General features: G+C 40.8%; 1 protein-coding gene across 1 annotated transcript in view; it reads right to left on the reverse strand.

The window, feature by feature from the left end:
• TMTC2 (transmembrane O-mannosyltransferase targeting cadherins 2) overlaps positions 1-19,560 on the reverse strand; it is a 289,642-nt gene that overhangs the window by 145,912 nt on the left and 124,170 nt on the right. Inside the window, exon 3 of the mRNA XM_044280547.1 lies at positions 9,352-10,180. Coding sequence (XP_044136482.1) covers positions 9,352-10,180 — 829 coding nt within the window. The remainder of the gene's footprint in view (positions 1-9,351; positions 10,181-19,560) is intronic.

Consider the following 19,560-nt stretch of genomic DNA (forward strand, 5'->3'; position numbering starts at 1 on the left):
CTTTTAATATTTTTTTTAATAGTTTTTTTTACTTAACTTTCAGCCCTTTTAGGAGCTAAAACCTGGGATCTTTTGATCCCTTATGCCATTCACCATAAAAGAGATCTATTATGGTAAATAGGATTTTGCCACTCTACCTGCTGACCTGTGCCTCATGCATATTGCAGGCCTAGGAAGCTTAAAGGGGTATTATCATCTTAATGATCACTGTTAAATCTGTTAATGATTTAACAGTGATAATTTTTCTAAATATATTTCATTAACAAATCCCCACCCCTTAGAAAAAAATAAACCTATACTTACCTGACTGTATCGTCACCCCTCCCTGACAATTCCCCATCAGGCCACACCATTATTTCATTGGTGGCAGTGGCTGGCCACATCACAGTGAGGAAGGAGGGACATTCTCTTCCCTTGTCCACTGTGCGGCCACCTATGAGAGACTGATACTAAGCTGCCCAATAGCGCACCTTAGTATCACAAAAATGCCAAACCTGGTATCGTATCGAACCGGGTATCAAAGTATGGAAAAAGTATCAAGAGTTCAATACGTGATGCAACCCTATACTATATGATGTCTAATTTTCATTTTAATCATGGGATAACCCCTTCTAAAGTGCATGGTAGAGTCTAGAAGGGATTCTGTCCCCATAGATAAGGTGGCATAAACTGGTGACACACAATTTGACAGAAATGAGTGTTGAGAAGCACCAGCCAGACCCTAGTATTTATGAACTCATGACTAAAATCCTGCCGATTGGCAGCTTTCTTCCTATAAACAGTACAGGAAGAAAGATGTCAATCATCAGGAGGGCAGAAGAAGCAGCTCAAAGATGATGACTTCAGCCCTAAGGTCTCACTGGAGCTTCTAAACACAGATTTTAAGACGAAAAAAATGCTCTGCTTGATGATATTATGGTAAGTAAATTGTCATAGTGGTTAATGGGGTGTTTTGAATATAAGGATTTAAAGCATATCAAGAGCATATGGCATAAATGTCCCATTGGTGAATCCCTAGCTTTGGGACCCCCATTATGTAAATCAAAGTGACATCTCTCTTCCCATTGTAGTGTATGGAAGTTAGAGGAACTGAACAGGCTTGGTGAAAATTTAACACAGTACATAGAATATTGTGAAGAGGGTCATGAATGTGCATATCTTTCTCAAAATTTTGAACTCCACGTAAAATCTGATATTTATGCCTTCAACATGTCTCTCTATATTATCTTTGCACCCCAAAATGTGTCACTATAATGTGACATATGTATAATCTAACTGTCCTACAGACAAGCTAGGCTTCTTAAATGGGGTTGTCCCACAAAAAATATTCAAAATATTTCAAACCAGCAACTGGACTTAATACTTTGGTTACTGCATGTAATTAAAAAATTTGCATAGCCATTGAGTTATTCAATAAATATATCTGTTTAGCTCCACCTGCTATTTGTTATTTTTCCTATTTCTCTCTCCACCTCACTAAGGTGGACGCACATGCTCAGTTACAGCCTTTACCTGCCACCAGTCATATTTTCTGTTACATGCTGTGATAATTACAAGGAGCGAGCTTCAGCAGATAGGACAAATCCCCTGAGAAATAACATGCACCCTGAGCTGCCAGCTTGAAATAAATCTAGCAGAATAATTGGAGTCATGAATGGGGAGATCTCTGGATCCATGTGAGGTACAGGGCTGGTTCTAGCTTTGGTAGAAAAAGATTTCCATGTACTATGTTGTGTCCGATTTTTTTTTATATTACTCATGGAAAAACTCCTTTAACATACATATGACCCCTTAAACATTAGATAGATAGTTTGTCTTTTTTTTTTAAATGTTTACAAGGAGAGCCATATTTGGAAGAAGTAGGAAAGAAGCTTGACGCAACTGATAAATGATCTTCAGTGTAGTCCATAACAACATGGAAAGTCTTTGAGAAAAGGGGTAAAAGCTGCTCATCATTTATAAGATTTGCACTGAAACAACACAATTACATAAAGGAAATGCAAATTGGATTGGGCATAGCTGGCTTGGACCACAAACTGAATGGAAAGTTATGTTTCTCATTAGCAACGCATTTTAGGCTCTTAAAACACAGAGGTATTAGCAAGACTTTGTTCACTCTCCTATTAAATAGTGTATCGTCTAGAAAGATATCTGTGTGGGTGGTGACACAACCTGCCTCAAGGCAATGCATTGTTTTAAGGAGTCTTTCAGACTAGAGATAGCTGATTAATTCAATTGTCGTATTTTGGCATTCTTTGTGGAAAATTTTAATCGGAAACTATGCTTAAATATTCAAATTTTAAGCAGTTTAAAAACAGACGTATTTAGCCGTGAAGTACACAAACTTCCATCTGGACTTCATTAATGCATGGCATGGAGAATGCTGTCACAGTTTTCCGAACAATGCACTGAAAATGAGGATGAGAATAAAGTAGAAATATCTCAATATTCAAGGGGTTTTCCAGAGGTACAATACTGAAAACCAGGCCTCAGGATAGGTCATTCATAGCTGATGCTTGGGGGTCTGACAGCCATCACAGTCAATGATTATCGGTTTGGTGCTACGGTGAGCACTGCTCACAGCGCTTGAGGCAGCCTGACTGCGCAGGCGCAACCCGCGCACTTTCAGGGTTGTAGCTAGGCCTGGATCATGTGCACAATGTACCACCTGGTAGGAACATTGTCATCATTATCAATGTGATACTTGTAAGCCACATGAGGGGACACATTAGTTAAAAAAAAATGGTAGATAACCCTTTTAAGTGAAGCTTCAAAGTAAAAACTAGTTAAAGAGTAATTTTCCGTGGTCGAAACACTCACTGGTATGATCCAAATTGCTTCTGGTAGCAAAGAAAACACGGGAACTGTCTGTTGAGAGCTTAACAGACTGGATTTCCATGGACTAGTAGCCACACAAAAGCCTCTGAAAAGCACAATGCCAAGTACCAAATGTGTGGATAAAGTATAGCACCATTGGACTATATCACCCCATCTATAACGTTTGGGCTGTGCCATAAAAAGCGTGCCCTGACGTCCACCCCAGCAAGCACTTTTAGGATGGATTAGAAGGTCTACTGTAGGTCACAATGAAGATGACAAGTTCAGCAAGCACAACCAGATGTGATGCTCAGGTTTCCTTACACGTCTGGTGGTGTTATGTGTGGGAATGGCTATGTGTGAGTCTACAACTGCATAGACATAGTACATAAAGATAGATATACATAATGTATGTATATATAAGCACAAACTTTATTTTCTCTCTACAAATACCTTCCACCCACTCGGCCATTATTCATGATCATTTTTACAGCTGATTAAACAGGTTTTGTTTAGCCTCTTAATTAATCTGCTCTGGCTCCTATTTTAGAAAGCTCATATTAATCTTCACATCCAGTATACAACCGAACGGCACGGAGCAATTGGAGGCAATTTATTTTATCACAACTACAACAAAATCCTGTCCAAAATATACTTTAAGTCAGACATAACTGATTAGAAAACGCCTGAGACACACACAGGTGGTCACCCAAAATATAGGCAGGGGGGGGGAGTAACAATTATTCAATAGGGTGTTCTTTGTGCTAAGGAAATGGTACAAATCTGGCAACACACAAGTAAATGTAGACACATGTGTGCTATATTCATAGAAAAACGTACATAGACATTGCAGTTTAGTACACGTTAGGCTGGGTTCACATCACGTTTTTGCCATACGTTTAACATATACGTTGAGGTGGAAAAAAGGTATGCAAAAGCGGGGTACACTATGCTTTTCTAGCCTACGTTTTTTCCAATGGAGCTCTATAGTGACGGATGCCACTGTCAGAGGCATCGGTTTAACGTATACGTTTAACAAAAGTAAAAAATGTGATGTGAACCCAACCTAAGGCTAAGTGCTCACTTCAGCTATCCACTACATTTAATGTACTGCATATAACCCTTATTCACCTGATGGAGGACAAGAGTGTTCTTTTTGCCCCTCTTACAGGTCGTTATGCATCTGGAGTATCAGGACCCCCGATAAACGGTATGATGTAGTTAGCTAAGAAAAGAAAGTTCACAGCATACTCACTGGATTCATAACCCTTAAGTGTATAAAGTTTTCATAAAACTTTTTATGTATCATAGTGTCACGGGACGCCGACGAGGCGCTCGCTCTCCCCAGCACCTGTGTGCAGGAGCGAGGACGCGTGCAGAGTCCTCGTCTCCTAGGTGATGGGGGCGGGACGGACCAGCCGCGCACGTTTCCTCAGTGCGACCGGCGTCCTCAGTTCCCGCGGCAACCAGGGGAGGTCTGAGCACCGAGCTGGGCACTCAGTGCTCAGCTGTATTCAGCAGCGTGGGTCATGTGATGCTGGCCACGTCACATGACCCCAGCTAGTCAGTATTTACAGGTTGCCTGTTAATTAGGTTCATTTGCGATTCTGTTTCCTGGCATACTTACCTGTTCCTGTGATCCCTGACGATCCTCTGCCTGCTCCTCATGTACTGCGCTGCTCTCCTGGTATTCCGACCCCGGCTTCCACCAGACTATTCTCTGCGGACTCCTGTGGTACTTTATTGCTCTCCTGGTATTTGACCCCGGCTTCTCCTGACTATTCTCTGCTTACTCCATTTGCACTTCGTTGCTCTCTTGGTACGTTCACTATCCGTTGTTTGTCTTGTCTGTCCTCCCAGCACGTATCCTAAGCTAGGGACTGCCGTCCAGTTGTCCCCTGTCATCAGGACTTGCAAGGCAAGGTGAGGATGGAGCGCAGTGGTCACTATCCTCCCCCCTGAGTGTGTGTGTACGTGACCATTACACATAGATTTTGAAGTGTGGGTGTCTTAGAGCTGAGACCCCCCACGATCACTAGAACAAGGCAAGGGAAGAGCTTGCATATCACACTCTCTCTTCTCGCTGCAGAAGATGAAATGGAAATGGCTTTTCTATTGAGCCCATCTGTTGCAGAGAAGATGAAGAGCATTTCTCTCTCCTCGTTCTAGCGATCGATGGTGGTGTCAGCACTTTGAGGCCCACGATAAAAACTTTTGATATATCTCTATGACATAACAAAAGTTTCCTGCCAACTCTGTGACCCTTTAAAAGGAGGCAGAGCTACAAATCCAAAAAATCCTACAGGGATACATTGGAATTTATTAATAAATGGCCGGCTATTACTCAAGTTAGCATCTTCATTTATTATTACCTGTTAAAATTACATACATTGTACAAGCTACTCCCAAAACTGCTGTGGAACAAATTTATTCTGGAGTAGTGCGCGAGCTACGCACTACCTGCTTATAGAAGGATCGTGACTGTATACCATTATATGTCTATCTTTATATTTTTTATGTAGATTAAGAGGCTGGATTTACAATGTATGTCATTTTAACAGGTAATAATAAATGAAGATGCTAACTTGAGTAATAGCCGGCCATTTATTAATAATTTTATTAAGAAGCTAGTGGTATAGCAGGCCGTGGCACACTCCAGTGAGCTCCCCTTTAATTTATTTTGTTATTCTCCTATAGATTGGAATTTACCAAAACCGGGAATTTTCCCAGTGGACCGAAAGCCTTTGACTATGCAGTGGGCCGACGGCCTGCAATGTCTCTTACACTGTACAGGCAGCCGGGCCCTGCTGTGCAGTGCTATGAGTCAGTGTCTTAAAAGTCCTTGGGATGCATAGGAATCCCTGCTCTCCAGCACGGTTAGCATTCTGACAGTGTTTGGGGACAACCCTGTGTATATATGCCCCTTCTATATATACCCCTTCTGTATTAGAAAACAGGCACTTTACCGGTGTGCTAAAGAGCACACTGTTGCCAATACGAGGATTTTCTCTAGCTAAAAACCTTCACTGTTATTCATGTACAACGTTTTGACATCTACAGATACATCTGTATAGAACAGTACACTGTATGGGATAACAGCAAAGATATAATTCATTTAGTAATCAAAGAAAATGTAATGGAGCAAAATAAATTATAATGTCATTACATCTTTTCTGATTACTAAATTATACTTTTACTGTTACTACCGTCTGCGAATACTGTCCTAGCTACTAGAGATGCAAAATACACAAACACCCCTGGCAGTAAAAGGGTTAAGCCTGTTCCAGGACAGCCCAGCATCATGACCCCCATAAATGCCCAGGAAACACCCATTAACTGCCCACTCCAGGGTATTTGCACAAACCTCGAACACTTCCCTGCCCCTTTGTCGTTGGCCCCACCGCTTTTCCTGGACACTTGGTAACTGTACTTTTTGTGATGCAGGCTGCTCTACACTGCAATCTTCTTTGGTCATGTGGTGTGTGTCGTGGTCAAAGTAGCCAAAGTAGTTCTTATAGTCAAATGTTCGTAACCATTATAACCTCTTATAAATGTTAATATATGGCCAATTTTAAGCTTTGGGGGAGAAATAATTTTCAAGATAGGGCAGTTTAACCCCTTAATGCCCAGCACCGCACATGTACAGCGCAAGGTGCGCGGGGCTCTGGGGAACAATCGGGGGGGAGTTGCGGCACCATGCCTGCTCTTACCGGCAGGCAGCTATGCCGGCTAAGGGCGCATGGTGCTGCACCGCCCCCCTGCAGCTCCAAGCGCTGCGATTGGCCGATCAATGAGACCGGCAGGAAGCTGTCAGAGGCATCGGGGAGGGTCGGAAGGAGGATGCAGGTGCTGAACGAGTCAGCACCGGTCACCTCCAAGGTGAGGCAAGGGACACCAGTGTTTTGGGGCCGCTGCCAGCGCTGCTATTGGCTGGAACAATGCTCCAGCCAATGGCAATGCTATAGCTGCACAGGAAGAGGCAGAATTTCCCTGCATGTGCAGCCATTCTAGCTGGTGACTGCATGCAGAGAGGTTCTGTGCCTTTCTGTGCTGCTTGTGGCTTGCTGGAAATTGTGGTGCACACCACAGTGATTTAACCCTTTTCCTGGTGAAAAGAACAACAACATCTGGAATAGCTGCACATATTTTCTTTTTCATTTGCAGCTGTTCTAGATGCCTAAACCACCCCCCGTGGCACTGATGCCCGTTGTCGTATTGCGGACTGCACCCACTGCTGGATAAGGGTTACCACCTCTATGTGGATAACTATTATACCAGCATACCCCTATTCAGGTCCCTAACGCACATATGGGTATTCAGGTGGAAATGGGGAACAAAATGTGGGGTGCATTTTGTCCTGTTTCCCCTTGTGAAAGTGAAAAATGTGGGTGTAAAGCTATCGTTTTTTCTAATTCTGTGAAACGCTTGATGGGTCAAAGTGCTCACTACACACTTTTAAATATTCCTTGAGGGGTCTAGTTTCCGGAATGAGGTAACTTTTGGGGGGTTTCCACTGTAGAGCCACCTCAGGGTGTCTTCATATGCGACAAAGCTCCCAATTACCATTTCAGCTAAATCTGCTCTCCAAAAGCCATATGGTGCTCCTTCCACTCTGAAGCCTGCTGTGCGCCCATACATCAGTTTTTGAGCACAGATGGGGTATTTTTGTAAACTCCAATTTCAGGGTAATAGATTTTGAGTTTTGTTTGGCTGTTAAAGGGAACCTGTCATGTGGATATTTTATTATAATCTAACTAATTATACTACTAACATTAACTACTAAAAAGTACCTTAGATGTATTCACTTACTGGTGTGACAGATGGTTTCCTCATAATATACACACAAAGATGCCACATGCCACATGCTAATGAGCTGATTTGAGTCCAGCATTTTTTTCATTCAGAGCTATAGCCACTCCCCTGCCCACCTGCTGCTGATTCATATGGAAAAAACTGTCACTCAGCAGCAGGTAGGCGGGGAGAGTCAGGAGCTTATGAATATTCAGGACTCATCATTATGAGCTGGAGCTTTTCAATACAAGATGTTGGCAGATTGACTGGGTCAATTAAATAATCAGTCACTTATTTATGTTGCCACCTAGTAGGACACCATAAAACTGGTGACAGGTTCCCTTTAACCTTTGATGTGTTGCAGAAAAAATAGATTAAAATTAAAATCTGCTAAAAAAAATAAAAAAGTTAAATTTTGACATTTCATTCCCATATTCATTTAATTCTTGTGGGGCACCTAAAGGGTTAACAAAGTTTGTAAAATCAGTTTTGAATAGCTTGAGGGGTGTAGTTTCTAAAATGGGGTGATTTATGGGTGGTTTCTAATATGTAAGCCCCAGAAAGTGACTTCATAACCGAACTGGTCCTAAAAAAATTGGGGTTTGGAAATGTTTAAAATTTGCTTCTAAACTTCTAAGCCTTCTAACGTCCCCAAAAAAATTATATTATTTTCAAAATGATCCAAACATGAAGTAGATATATGGGGAATGTAAAGTAATAACTATTTTGGGAGGTTTTACTATTATAAAAGTAGAGAAATTGAAATTTGGAAATTTTTAAAAAAAATTGGTAAATTTGGTATTTTTTAATAAATAAAAATGACATTTTTTGACTCAATTTTACCACTGTCATAATGTACTTTATAACAGTGGTAAAATTGAGTCACAAAAATATTGTACTATATGTGATGAGAAAACAATCTCAGAACAGCATGGATAAGTAAAAGCGTTTTAAAGGTATTACCACATAAATTGACACGTCAGATTTTCTAAATATGGCCTGGGCAGAAAGGCCGATCCTGAAAGGGTTAAGATGGTATAAATGCTACATCTAAAACTGACAATTCCAGAGCAAAGTATCTGACTGCTGTTTATGTGAAAAGCAGGTACCTAATCAATAAATCTGTATGCAATCCTAGGAGGATTCACAAGCTGGCTTGTAAGGACAAATTTTTGCCACAACAGGCAGATCAATTTCAAACAAAGTATTTTTTTAACATATGAAATAAACTACCGCTAAAAGAGAAAAAAATATATATCCATATCACATAACAAAAAAGGGAGGGTTGTAAAAATGTATTTTGTGTCAGTTTTTATCCCTCTCCTCCTGTAAAACCATCAAAAATTGTGATTGTGGAATAAAGATTAAAAGAAAATGATCACATAATCATGTATTAACGCTGTTAATGAGTAATATCAAGGGATAACAAGTGCAGAATAATGTTTCATAGAATTTGGATATGGAATTCTGGGTACATTATATAATGATGCTGTTAATGAATGTTTTAAAAGCCAGTATTTGAGCGCTGTCTTGTAAATGTATAACCATGACAGGCTAAAAAAAACAAGCACTAAACTTGCTATTCATCTTGGAATGGTTTGTTTAAAAGAACTCAGTGTGGCTAAAAGGACATCTAATCACCCAGCAGATAAAAATACAATAAACTTCCCTAAAAACACACACAACCACATAAAGCACACAAATGAAACACAGGTAACATTGTCGTGTAGTAAAATAAAGTACCTTTAGCTGGATTGACTTGTATTCCTGATCTGTACAGCATCTCTTCATTTTTCCAATCCTCGTTTCTTACAACAGTTTTCAGTCCATAAAAAAGAACAAACGCAGCAGCAGCATAAAAAACTAGGCTTTTAAGAAAGTTTTTTTGGGCCTTAATATAAAGAGCTCGGGCCCCTACAGTTACTAGTAAACAGAACCCCATACTGGGAATATAGAGTACACGCTCTGCAATAACAAAGCCAACATAGAAAAATAGATTACTGGCGGGCACAAAGGGAACTATCAATAGAGATAAAGCTAAAACAACAAGGTTTTCTGTAGAAGGAAGTTGCAATCCATGGTTAATATGGTTTTTTACACCATTTTCAAGTTTTGAGACAATGGTAGTCCTCGGCTCCGAGTTCTTGTATTCTAAATCTGATTGACAGCTATGGCCATTAGTATTCTGCTTGCCATTCATGAACACTTTCCCATTGCATTCTCTTTTTGTACTGGAGCTCTTGAGACTTGTGTAGGCAAGGAGGAAGAGTATGACGTAAAAGGCCACAGTGTGTATATTCCGCCAGTCAATGACTGATTTAATCAGAGGCACAGCATCCATCGACCAATCAAAGCTGAGTGTATCAGGGCAAAAAAGTAGCCAGAAGTTCTTAGTTGGCAAGTAGAAGAAGGTCAGGGTACGTGTAAGTAGGATTTCACAGTCCGCAGCTGGGTTGTCAGAGTTGGAAAAACTTGGTGGTGTATTTCCCATCCAGTAGAAACGAGCACCCAATAACAAGACTCCCCAGGAAACCAAAAGTCCGATGCTGAGAATTAGGGACAAATTCTTGCCCTATAAGCAAAGAGCATGAAAAAAAGCTGTTAGTTCAACATAAATGTATGCAGCAAACTAACTGTACTTGGTATTCTAAATGGCCCTTAACACTGCCCGATGTTCAGGCTGATTATAGCTAACGAGAGTTTGTATGCAAATGTCTTGATCATCGTGCCTAGTTAGGACTATACAAAAAAAAGTACACCACTAGAAGTTAATGCAATCAATGCGGTATATTAAAATATTATACATCATTAATTCAACAGTAAGAATTATTCAGCGACATTGTACACAACGCATATTTTTTCATACCGGATGTGAGAATGAGGTTGGGGGGACCTTCATTCTTCACAAAGGTGTGAGCCTGAGTATGGAATAAAAGTAAGGCTTAATGCAAGTCAGCATTGTTAATTTCCATTGTTCTCCCTTAAAGGAGCAGACCTAAAAATAACAGCAGTGCCAGGTCCTTATATGACTATAATCGGGTCCACTGAGTTTTTTTATGTTGGTGTCATTTTCCTGGACAATGCTACACTACCTTGTCCAGCATTTTTGACAGAATTTGTGACCGACTCCTAACTGAGCCTCTAACACAAATGTGAACAAACACTTAGTTGGTTTCTGTAAAGTAGTCGGACTTTCTGAAAGGCTTCAGAGGAGAATACAGGTGCCGAGCAAATATCACGGTTCACTTAACCAGGTCCTAATGCAGCAAGACAGACGGGACACTACCACCACCATGCTTCTTAACATGGTGTAGCTACTGTGGAATTACATAGTTTATGCTAGATGAAATGTGATGTTTATTTACAGTCCAAAAAAGTTCAGATTTTAAAACTACTGTGAGCTGAGTTCCAGTGTCACTTGATAAATCTAGTTTGCGGATGGGTAATTGGTCATTGATCCAATTTTTGCTCATTCTTTGGCTGCCTTCACACCATGCTTTAGAGATCTGTACCTTTAGAAAAAAATCCATAAAGAAATGTTTAGGATGGTTTCCTTATCCTTTGAACTAGGATCCAGTCAGACTTTAGCGAAAAATGTGTACAGGAGAACAGACCTTGAGAACATAGTATGAGGCAGCTCCTCCAGTGAAGAAATCATGGAGCTGAGGTTAGAGAGGTTCTGCAGGTTTTTGGATGTTCTTCAAGGATGTTTAGCTTCCTGGATGAGTTATTACTGTGTCCTTGGAGTAATTCTGGCCGACCCAACACTCCTGGAAAGATTAACCACTGCTCCAAATTTTCTCCAATTGGAGATCATAGCATTCACTGAGGTTTGATAAATTACCAGAGATGTAGAAATTACTTGTTAACCCTTTCCAGATTTTGTTTTTACTTTATCCTTCTCTACTGGATTTTTAACATTGTGTCATAGCAGTGATATTCTATATATGAGGAGGTTTTCATTAACATGCTGAAATCAATTCTGTCTGTGTGCATTCAGTCAAAAGTGATTGCCAATTAGATATGATTAACTAAGAGACGTGATTCATAGGGCAATTTCACATGAACATATTCAGTGTGGATGAAATACATTCCATGTCATAGCAGTATTTCCTGGATTGAACACTGTCCCTGTAAAACACACTCACAGCACTATAATCATTTATAATGCTGTGTGTTCCTGCCTGACCTTAGCTGTAGTAAACTGTACTGATGGCATTATGTGTTCAGTCCAGCAAATACTGCTGTCACACAAAGCATATTTCCCACACTGGATACGCTAGTGTGACATTGCCCTTGGGGTACCTTCACATGCAACAGATTTTGTTGCAGAAAAGTTCTGTGACTGAAAAACCGCTCCCTTAACCACTTCAGCTCCCCTAGCTTAAACCCCCTTAATGACCATACCACTTTTTACAATTCTGTACTACACTACTTTCACCTCCAAAAAATGTCAAAAAAAAAAAAAAGTTCAGGTGCATGGTACCATGGCTACAATGTAAAAGCAAACAAGAGCTACAAGTAGCAGCACACTGCCATGCTCAGTGTGGAAGGTTTCCATTAAGTGTTATCCACGTCTACTAGGCTTCTATATTCTCTGATGGGTGAGGGGCAGCATATTCCTACGAAAGGATGAGTTTTTAAATAACTCCATCTTGTTTCAGGAGATGACATAATAAAGTAGACACGATCCTCTAATGCAGTATACTGCATTATTAGAAGTGTGCTCATGTTTTGAAACGTATACAGTATGTAAATGAAAAAGATTTTTCTGGGACCCAGCAGACCCACCTTAATTAATACTAACTTGCCTGCAGTTGAATGGATTGGGTGCTCTGGAACATAGTCACATGATGCGCCTCTATTCAGAAACCCTACATACACTGATTTCAGGTCTATGGATGGGTACATCATTTCAGCAGCCTAGGATAGAGGAGGGCTGTGTTGACTTGTCTCTCTGGTGCATCTGCAGATGAAGTGGATTTAGGAGTTTGGGCATGCGCTAGGGAGACAAACTGTCCTGAGCTGCAGAAGTGGTGTGTTCGTCCTTAGGCCAGATAGGAAACCTGGTATTCTGACTCATGGATGTGATGTCGCCAGATGAAGGATTTCCAAAGAGGGGCATATTACCGGGTTCCAGAGCAGATGATCCACTCAATTTTGAGGCAGTAAGAATATTGGGAATATTCTGCAGGCAAGTTAGGATTAATTAAGGTGGATTGATGGGTCCCATTGGGTCCCCAAAAACACTTTTAAGGCTCTGTTCACATTTCATTCTTTTTTTTACCTCAGATCTGCATAACCAAGAATAGCATAGCATGTGCTATTCTACTCAGTATTGTTTTATTTCTTGTCCACAAAAAAAAAAGACTGATGGTGGCACACTAAATTCAACATTTCCTTGTTTACTTCAGAACAGTAACTTCAGTTAAGCAGCTGTTATTTACAAGAAGGATGTTTTCAGTTAAAATTTCCATTAGTCCAGGGCAATGCCATAATTCACAAGGTCTTCAGATTATAATCCATAGCATGCAGCACAAGGCAAACCTTCAGATTTTTCAATTATGTAAAGTATTTAGAAAGAGTACTGCAGCAGTCCTGGCGTTGTCTGGTATGGCAATCATGGAATTCAAGCCATGTCAGTCATGGCTTGGACTATGAAGACCTTGCAAATCAGATGTCTGCCATCCTTGATATCACTTATCAAGCTATCTGGACCATGGGGAATAAATAGTATTTAATAATTCGTAACAACACTCAAATATAATCTTCCAGAAGCGCCCACCTAATCCACTGGATTTTGATAGAATACATTGCATGGCCATGCGATAAGGAATCTCACTAACACTCCACTAGGACACAGGAGCTGAATACAGGTTCCAACAATTGCCTACCATCCATACCAGCCAAATTCTATGCTCCCGCGATACCGTGACGTCAGCGGCTCGAGACCTGTGACGTGAGACGCCGAAGCGGCCGGCACACGTGCTGCTCGTGGCAGGACGGCCCAGCGGAGAACAGTCTGGTAAAACCTTGGAATAAGGTAGGAACCTGAATTGGGCACATATTATCTTTAGCCCTATGCGGACATATTGAAATAACTGTGGAGAGACTGCCTGATTGAGAGACATCTCTATGCACGTGGACACTTTAATCCGGAGCCACACGAATTTGTATCGGGACACTACATTTGCGGTCTACGGTTTCATTGCCACCATATAATTCTAGTAGGTGGCAAGTGTGAATTGTGATTGATTATTACACAAGGTTTGCGCAACTATCACCCGCCAGTGTGATTTTATGTTGGTACCACCTATCATTTTATGTGATTTTATTATATTTGAGTGTTGTTACGAATTATTAAATACTATTTATTCCCCATGGTCCAGATAGTGTGAGTGCTCACTCCTTTCTTTTTTGTCATATTGATTATCAATTTTTGGGTTCGGGCACCCAAGTTGTGAGTTTGCAGCACCCGCCCGTAATTACCTGAGTGTGAGCCAACCACCAAATTACTCTATCACTTATCAAGCATTTCATAAGAGAATGAGAAAAGAAAACAAACACGGCATTAGATGTGATTGCTTTCTATTTCTAGGGCTACCACACAGGCAGCTGTCCTCGTATGATCAAGCAACCATTTCTTATGTTGCAAGTCATTTATTTGGAAAACAGGGTTAACGTCAGGCCAGTTCTTCCCAGTGGTACTCTAATTTATAAAGATTGTAGGGATGAACTTTACAATCATTTCAGCATTCCTCCACACAATGATAATAATCAGTTCACTCATCTTCACTGTCAACGGTGTGAAAGGTTCAGAGGTTCTGCTGAAAGGTACCTTCCCCCCTTATGATTAGTGATCACATTAGTAAGTCACCACATGTCTGCAGACAAACAGTCCGGATGATCAGTCAGTGATTGAGGCTGACGGATGACAACACTTACATCTCATAACCAGTCTGGGCAATGCTCATCTTTCTTCAGTGTTCTAATTTTATCTTTTCGGCATTATCCTGTAAAGTCATTAGGGACATATGGTCTCACTAAGGAGTCTTGGTGTCCACAGCTGGATGTGAGCAATCCAATCTGGTGTTCAGATTTATATTTTGAAAAATTTTCTTTTTCTTTTTAAGTTACTCAGAACCATCTTAAATTACTATTACAAATGACAACATTGTTCAATCAACATTATTATTGAGCCATTATGTTTCTTGTATTTGTACTTAGGTACTACACACTAAGACTAAGTGTACATCTGTGCCCAACACTGTTTTCTGTTCTATCATAGGAAAAGATCTAAAGGGTACTGTTTCTCCTCGCTCCCTGTGGAGACCACTAGGTAACATACAGAGTCTTATAGTCCAGGCAATGCTTTATGGGAACAGGGATACATATATTAGTTCTCATGCAGGAGGAAGAAAGCTGGCTCTTTACCACCAATTGGAGGTAGATAACTTTTAGTTAATAGATGACCTTTTAACAAACACTACAACATGACTTATGTTGGGATACTGACTTATGGGGTAACTACTTCCAATTGTTAGCAGAAACTTGTAGTCTTCACAAGGAGAAACAGTACTCAGGATCTAACCTAGCCAACCAGTACCCTCCCCTGCACTGATAAGGAGCAAGAACCCTGAAATAGCTGTCTGAAGATGGGTGTAATTTCCTATGGAGGAAGCTCCGGTTTGGCCTCTTCCTAAATCACGTTGCAAGGCTTAATAAAAAATAAAAATAAATAGATATTGACTTTCCTCAGGATCTACATGAAAGATCTCTGACCTAGCTAAACAGTACCCTGCTCTGTAACATAGGAACACAAAACTAAAAATGACAGATGGCTGGATCCATCAAATAACTGAAACCAATGGTGGCAGAACCCACAGGCTTAGAACCCTAAAGGTACAAAATTATGTGCTGACTTATCTTTAAACTGGTCTAGGCTACGCCTATTTGCTAGGACATCACCATAAAACTCTACTTATTGTATAGGCAATACTTGACAATCACTAGGCTATTTAGCATTCATACATAATCACAGCTTCAGTTGAGTGCCTAAATAAACTGATGAATATTCAGTCTAGTCTCCACTGATGGCCAACAGAAAAAGCACTGGCTTTGTTAATTATGTTTCCTGCATCTGCCAATAATTACAAGTTTTGAAAAGTTCTAAATTTAAAAAATACAGACTAGAAGGAATGTTAGGGTTCACTTGCAAAGCAGGCAGAGGTGCTGTTACATCAAACTTGTATTATTTAGCTGAATAATATACACATTATATACCATGATATAAAAACTGTATGTCACAGAAAGATCATCTGCAGGATCTCATTTGATTGGGGAGTGGATCACTTCCTATTCCATTGACAGCTGGGCTCCATAGCCTGCCTTGTTTCTTGGCAGACAACCCTGATGATCTGTCATAACCTCCCACAAACTTGGTGGTGGGACTGGGAGTGATGACAAAACCAGGGGAGTAAACTATCTGGCTGGCACTATAAGGAGGCATCATTGTGGTATGAACAATAAGGGGTGTTGCTTACGGTGAGTCTTAGAGGGTGGTATAGACAATAGTTCACCTGACCCTTTAGCCAGACCAATTCTATAGATGTTGTACAGGAGTCAGTGGATAGTTTTCATTTACATTTATAATAATAATAAAAAAAATAGAAGCTGAGTGTAAAAGGAAATTCTCACAAAGACAACAACATATTAAAGTTAAACTGTCATGGCAATTTGCCACATTTGGCTTCTCTTACCCCTGGGGATTATCTGTTATTGCCAGAGGAAGCTATGTCTAGTCAAATGCATGGCCATTCATGAGCTGGTGTTGGTCTTACCCAGTGGCTTTCCTTTCTGGAACATAGAGAGGGTCCTGAGTGAAGCACTCCTCTCTATGATGTCTGAGTTGTCATGTTGGAACAACTCATTTAAAGATTCATAAACTACCCATAGTTTTACATTATTCCCAAGAAATTTATGTTAGGAAAGTACATAACAACAATTTATACTAACTTCCAACTAATAAGATTGGACATTTGACCCAAAGAACTAAAATTGCAAAATGTCTAAACAGAAACCTTATTCAATCTTATTAGTTGGAAGTTAGTATAAATTGTTGTACTGTACTTTCCTAACATAAATTTCTTGGGAATAATGTAAAACTGTGGGTAGTTTATGAATCTTTAAATGGTTTCTGTTTAGACATTTTGCAATTTCAGTTCTTTGGGTCAAATGTCCAAACATACTAAACTACTTTGTATCTTTTAGGAAGGTCATGAAGCTCCCTCATTGCTACGACATATGATACTACATGAGACCACTCACATATCCCCTTTCTCTTCCGCAACACGGTCTGCCAGGTCTCTGGCTGCTATTGCCAGACAGGCCTCCTCTTAGTTTAAGAGACTCCAGGACAATCCAGTTAGACTAAAAAAATATCACTACAATGAGTTGCCATTGTGCCCAATTAAAACAAAGAACATTTTGACTAGAATAAAACTTTCTCAGAGACAAAAATAATAGAGAAGGGTTGTTATGTGCATCAATTCTAACATTTCTCAGAAGTCTCGAATCATGTCAAGCATTCACTGCATTGTTGAGCGTGAATCAATAAAAACAGTTATGCTAAGCTATTAACACAAAAATGCTTCAAGAATATATTCATCCATTTCACACACAGTAATAAAACTAATTCTATTCTTAAAGTGTCTTAGTTTCCTTTGTTTATGATGCACACCAAAGAAAATTTTCAACAGACATGTCTAAAAAATATACGTATACTCTGGTGCCAAAACATTATGATAATACTAGGGCTGCACGATAAATCGAAAAAAGAATCGAATTGCGATAATCGGCAAATGCGATATGGCGATTTGGCCGACCGGAAAATGCCGCGATTATATATAAAAGGGGCCCCGCGCACATAACTGCCTTTTGCGTGTAAAGTGTTTTACTAGTGTGTGTGTGGGTAAAACAATCTCTCTCCTAACAGGTCCGCCCTCTGTACTCACTATGAATGCAATGCTCTGCAGCGAGCGGCAGCGAGGTGGCCGGCCGGCGCGTGACTGACGTCACTTAGTAACGCTCCTCCCACTTCAGGAAGCAGGAGCGTTACTAAGTGACGTCAGTCACGCGCCGGCCGGCCAGCTCGCTGCCGCTCGCTGCAGAGCATTGCATTCATAGTGAGTACAGAGGCCAGACCTGTTAGGAGAGAGATTGTTTCACACACACACACACACACACTAGTAAAACACTTTACACGCAAAAGGCAGTTAAGTGCCCAGTTTAGGACACATGAGGGGGACCAGCATAAGATGCTATATGTCTTAAGCTGGCCCCCCTCATGGCCTTATGTGTCCTCCACACATCCCCTATAACAGTGCCATCCACAGGTCCCCCATATAACAGCATCCTCCACAGATCCCCCATATAACAGCGCCCTCCACAGATCCCCCATATAACAGCGCCCTCCACAGATCCCCCATATAACAGCATCCTCCACTGATCCCCCATATAACAGCGCCCTCCACTGATCCCCCATATAACAGCGCCCTCCACTGATCCCCCATATAACAGCGCCCTCCACTGATCCCCCATATAACAGCGCCCTCCACTGATCCCCCATATAACAGCGCCCTCCACTGATCCCCCATATAACAGCGCCCTCCACTGATCCCCCATATAACAGCGCCCTCCACTGATCCCCCATATAACAGCGCCCTCCACTGATCCCCCATATAACAGCGCCCTCCACTGATCCCCCATATAACAGCGTCCTCCACTGATCCCCCATATAACAGCGTCCTCCACTGATCCCCCATATAACAGCGTCCTCCACTGATCCCCCATATGACAGCGTCCTCCACTGATCCCCCATATAACAGAGTCCTCCACAGATCCCCCATAACTATGTCATACCCAGCCGCGTCAGCGGCTCATATGGGAAAATCCAAGCAAATAGACCTCTAGCACAATTCCTTTAAAATATTGCATCGCATATCGTTATCGCAATTTTTAGGGCCCTAATCGCAATCGCACAAAATTCCCATATCGTGCAGCCCTAGATAATACATAAATGAGTGGTTCTACATAGACACTTAAAGGAGCCGTGGCATGTTCTTAGATTAGCCTGCCCCCAACACCCCCATGCAGATGACTGGAGATGACTCATAAGTGACCTGCCACTCCATTTATTTGTGGGAATCAGTTTCTCATGATCAGTGGAGGTCTCAGTAGTTGGAACTCCACCAATTAGCTGGTTATCCCCTATCCTGAGGAGAGTGGTTAACTTTCAACTTGCAGAGCTCCTTCTTTCTATAGTGGATAATCTTTTCTTACCATGTTACCAATCTCTTTTGTCAATGAAGTGTGTCCCTACGCAGTCTGATACTATCCAATTAGTGCTAACAGGTGCTTCTACTGGAGTGCGTTCAAGCACCCTTAAAAAGGTATGATCAACACCTGCATTGGGTATAATACATTACATGGTTACACAATGTATCTCTTGCTATAAATTATGACAAATATTTGCAGTCACTTAGGAGACTGCTACCTGCATAAATGCACTCAGCCCATGGCCTTGTTTTATATGGCCAGGAACTCCTAGGTGACTAATGACATTATTATAATTTATAGATGTGGGATTTTTTTACATTTTGTCATTCTCTCATTTTTATTTTTTTAAATATTTAAAATGGTTGGAGGTGCTTAAAGACAGCATTTAAAAAAAAAAACTACACTGTCGCATTTGTTATGCTTTAAAATTAAAAATTTTCTAAATATTGTGCCTTTTTTATGGGACAGATGGTGTTTAAACATACACAGTAATACCTAAATAAAAACAGTGGCTTGTTCTGAACAAATATACAAAAATTATGCCTGCTCCTGCTTATACAAACATATGCTAGTGTCCAAAAATTATATATTAGCAGAGGCAGATACCTGCCTCTG

This window comes from Bufo gargarizans, chromosome 2, assembly GCF_014858855.1.
Source record: "Bufo gargarizans isolate SCDJY-AF-19 chromosome 2, ASM1485885v1, whole genome shotgun sequence".
NCBI lineage: Eukaryota > Metazoa > Chordata > Amphibia > Anura > Bufonidae > Bufo > Bufo gargarizans.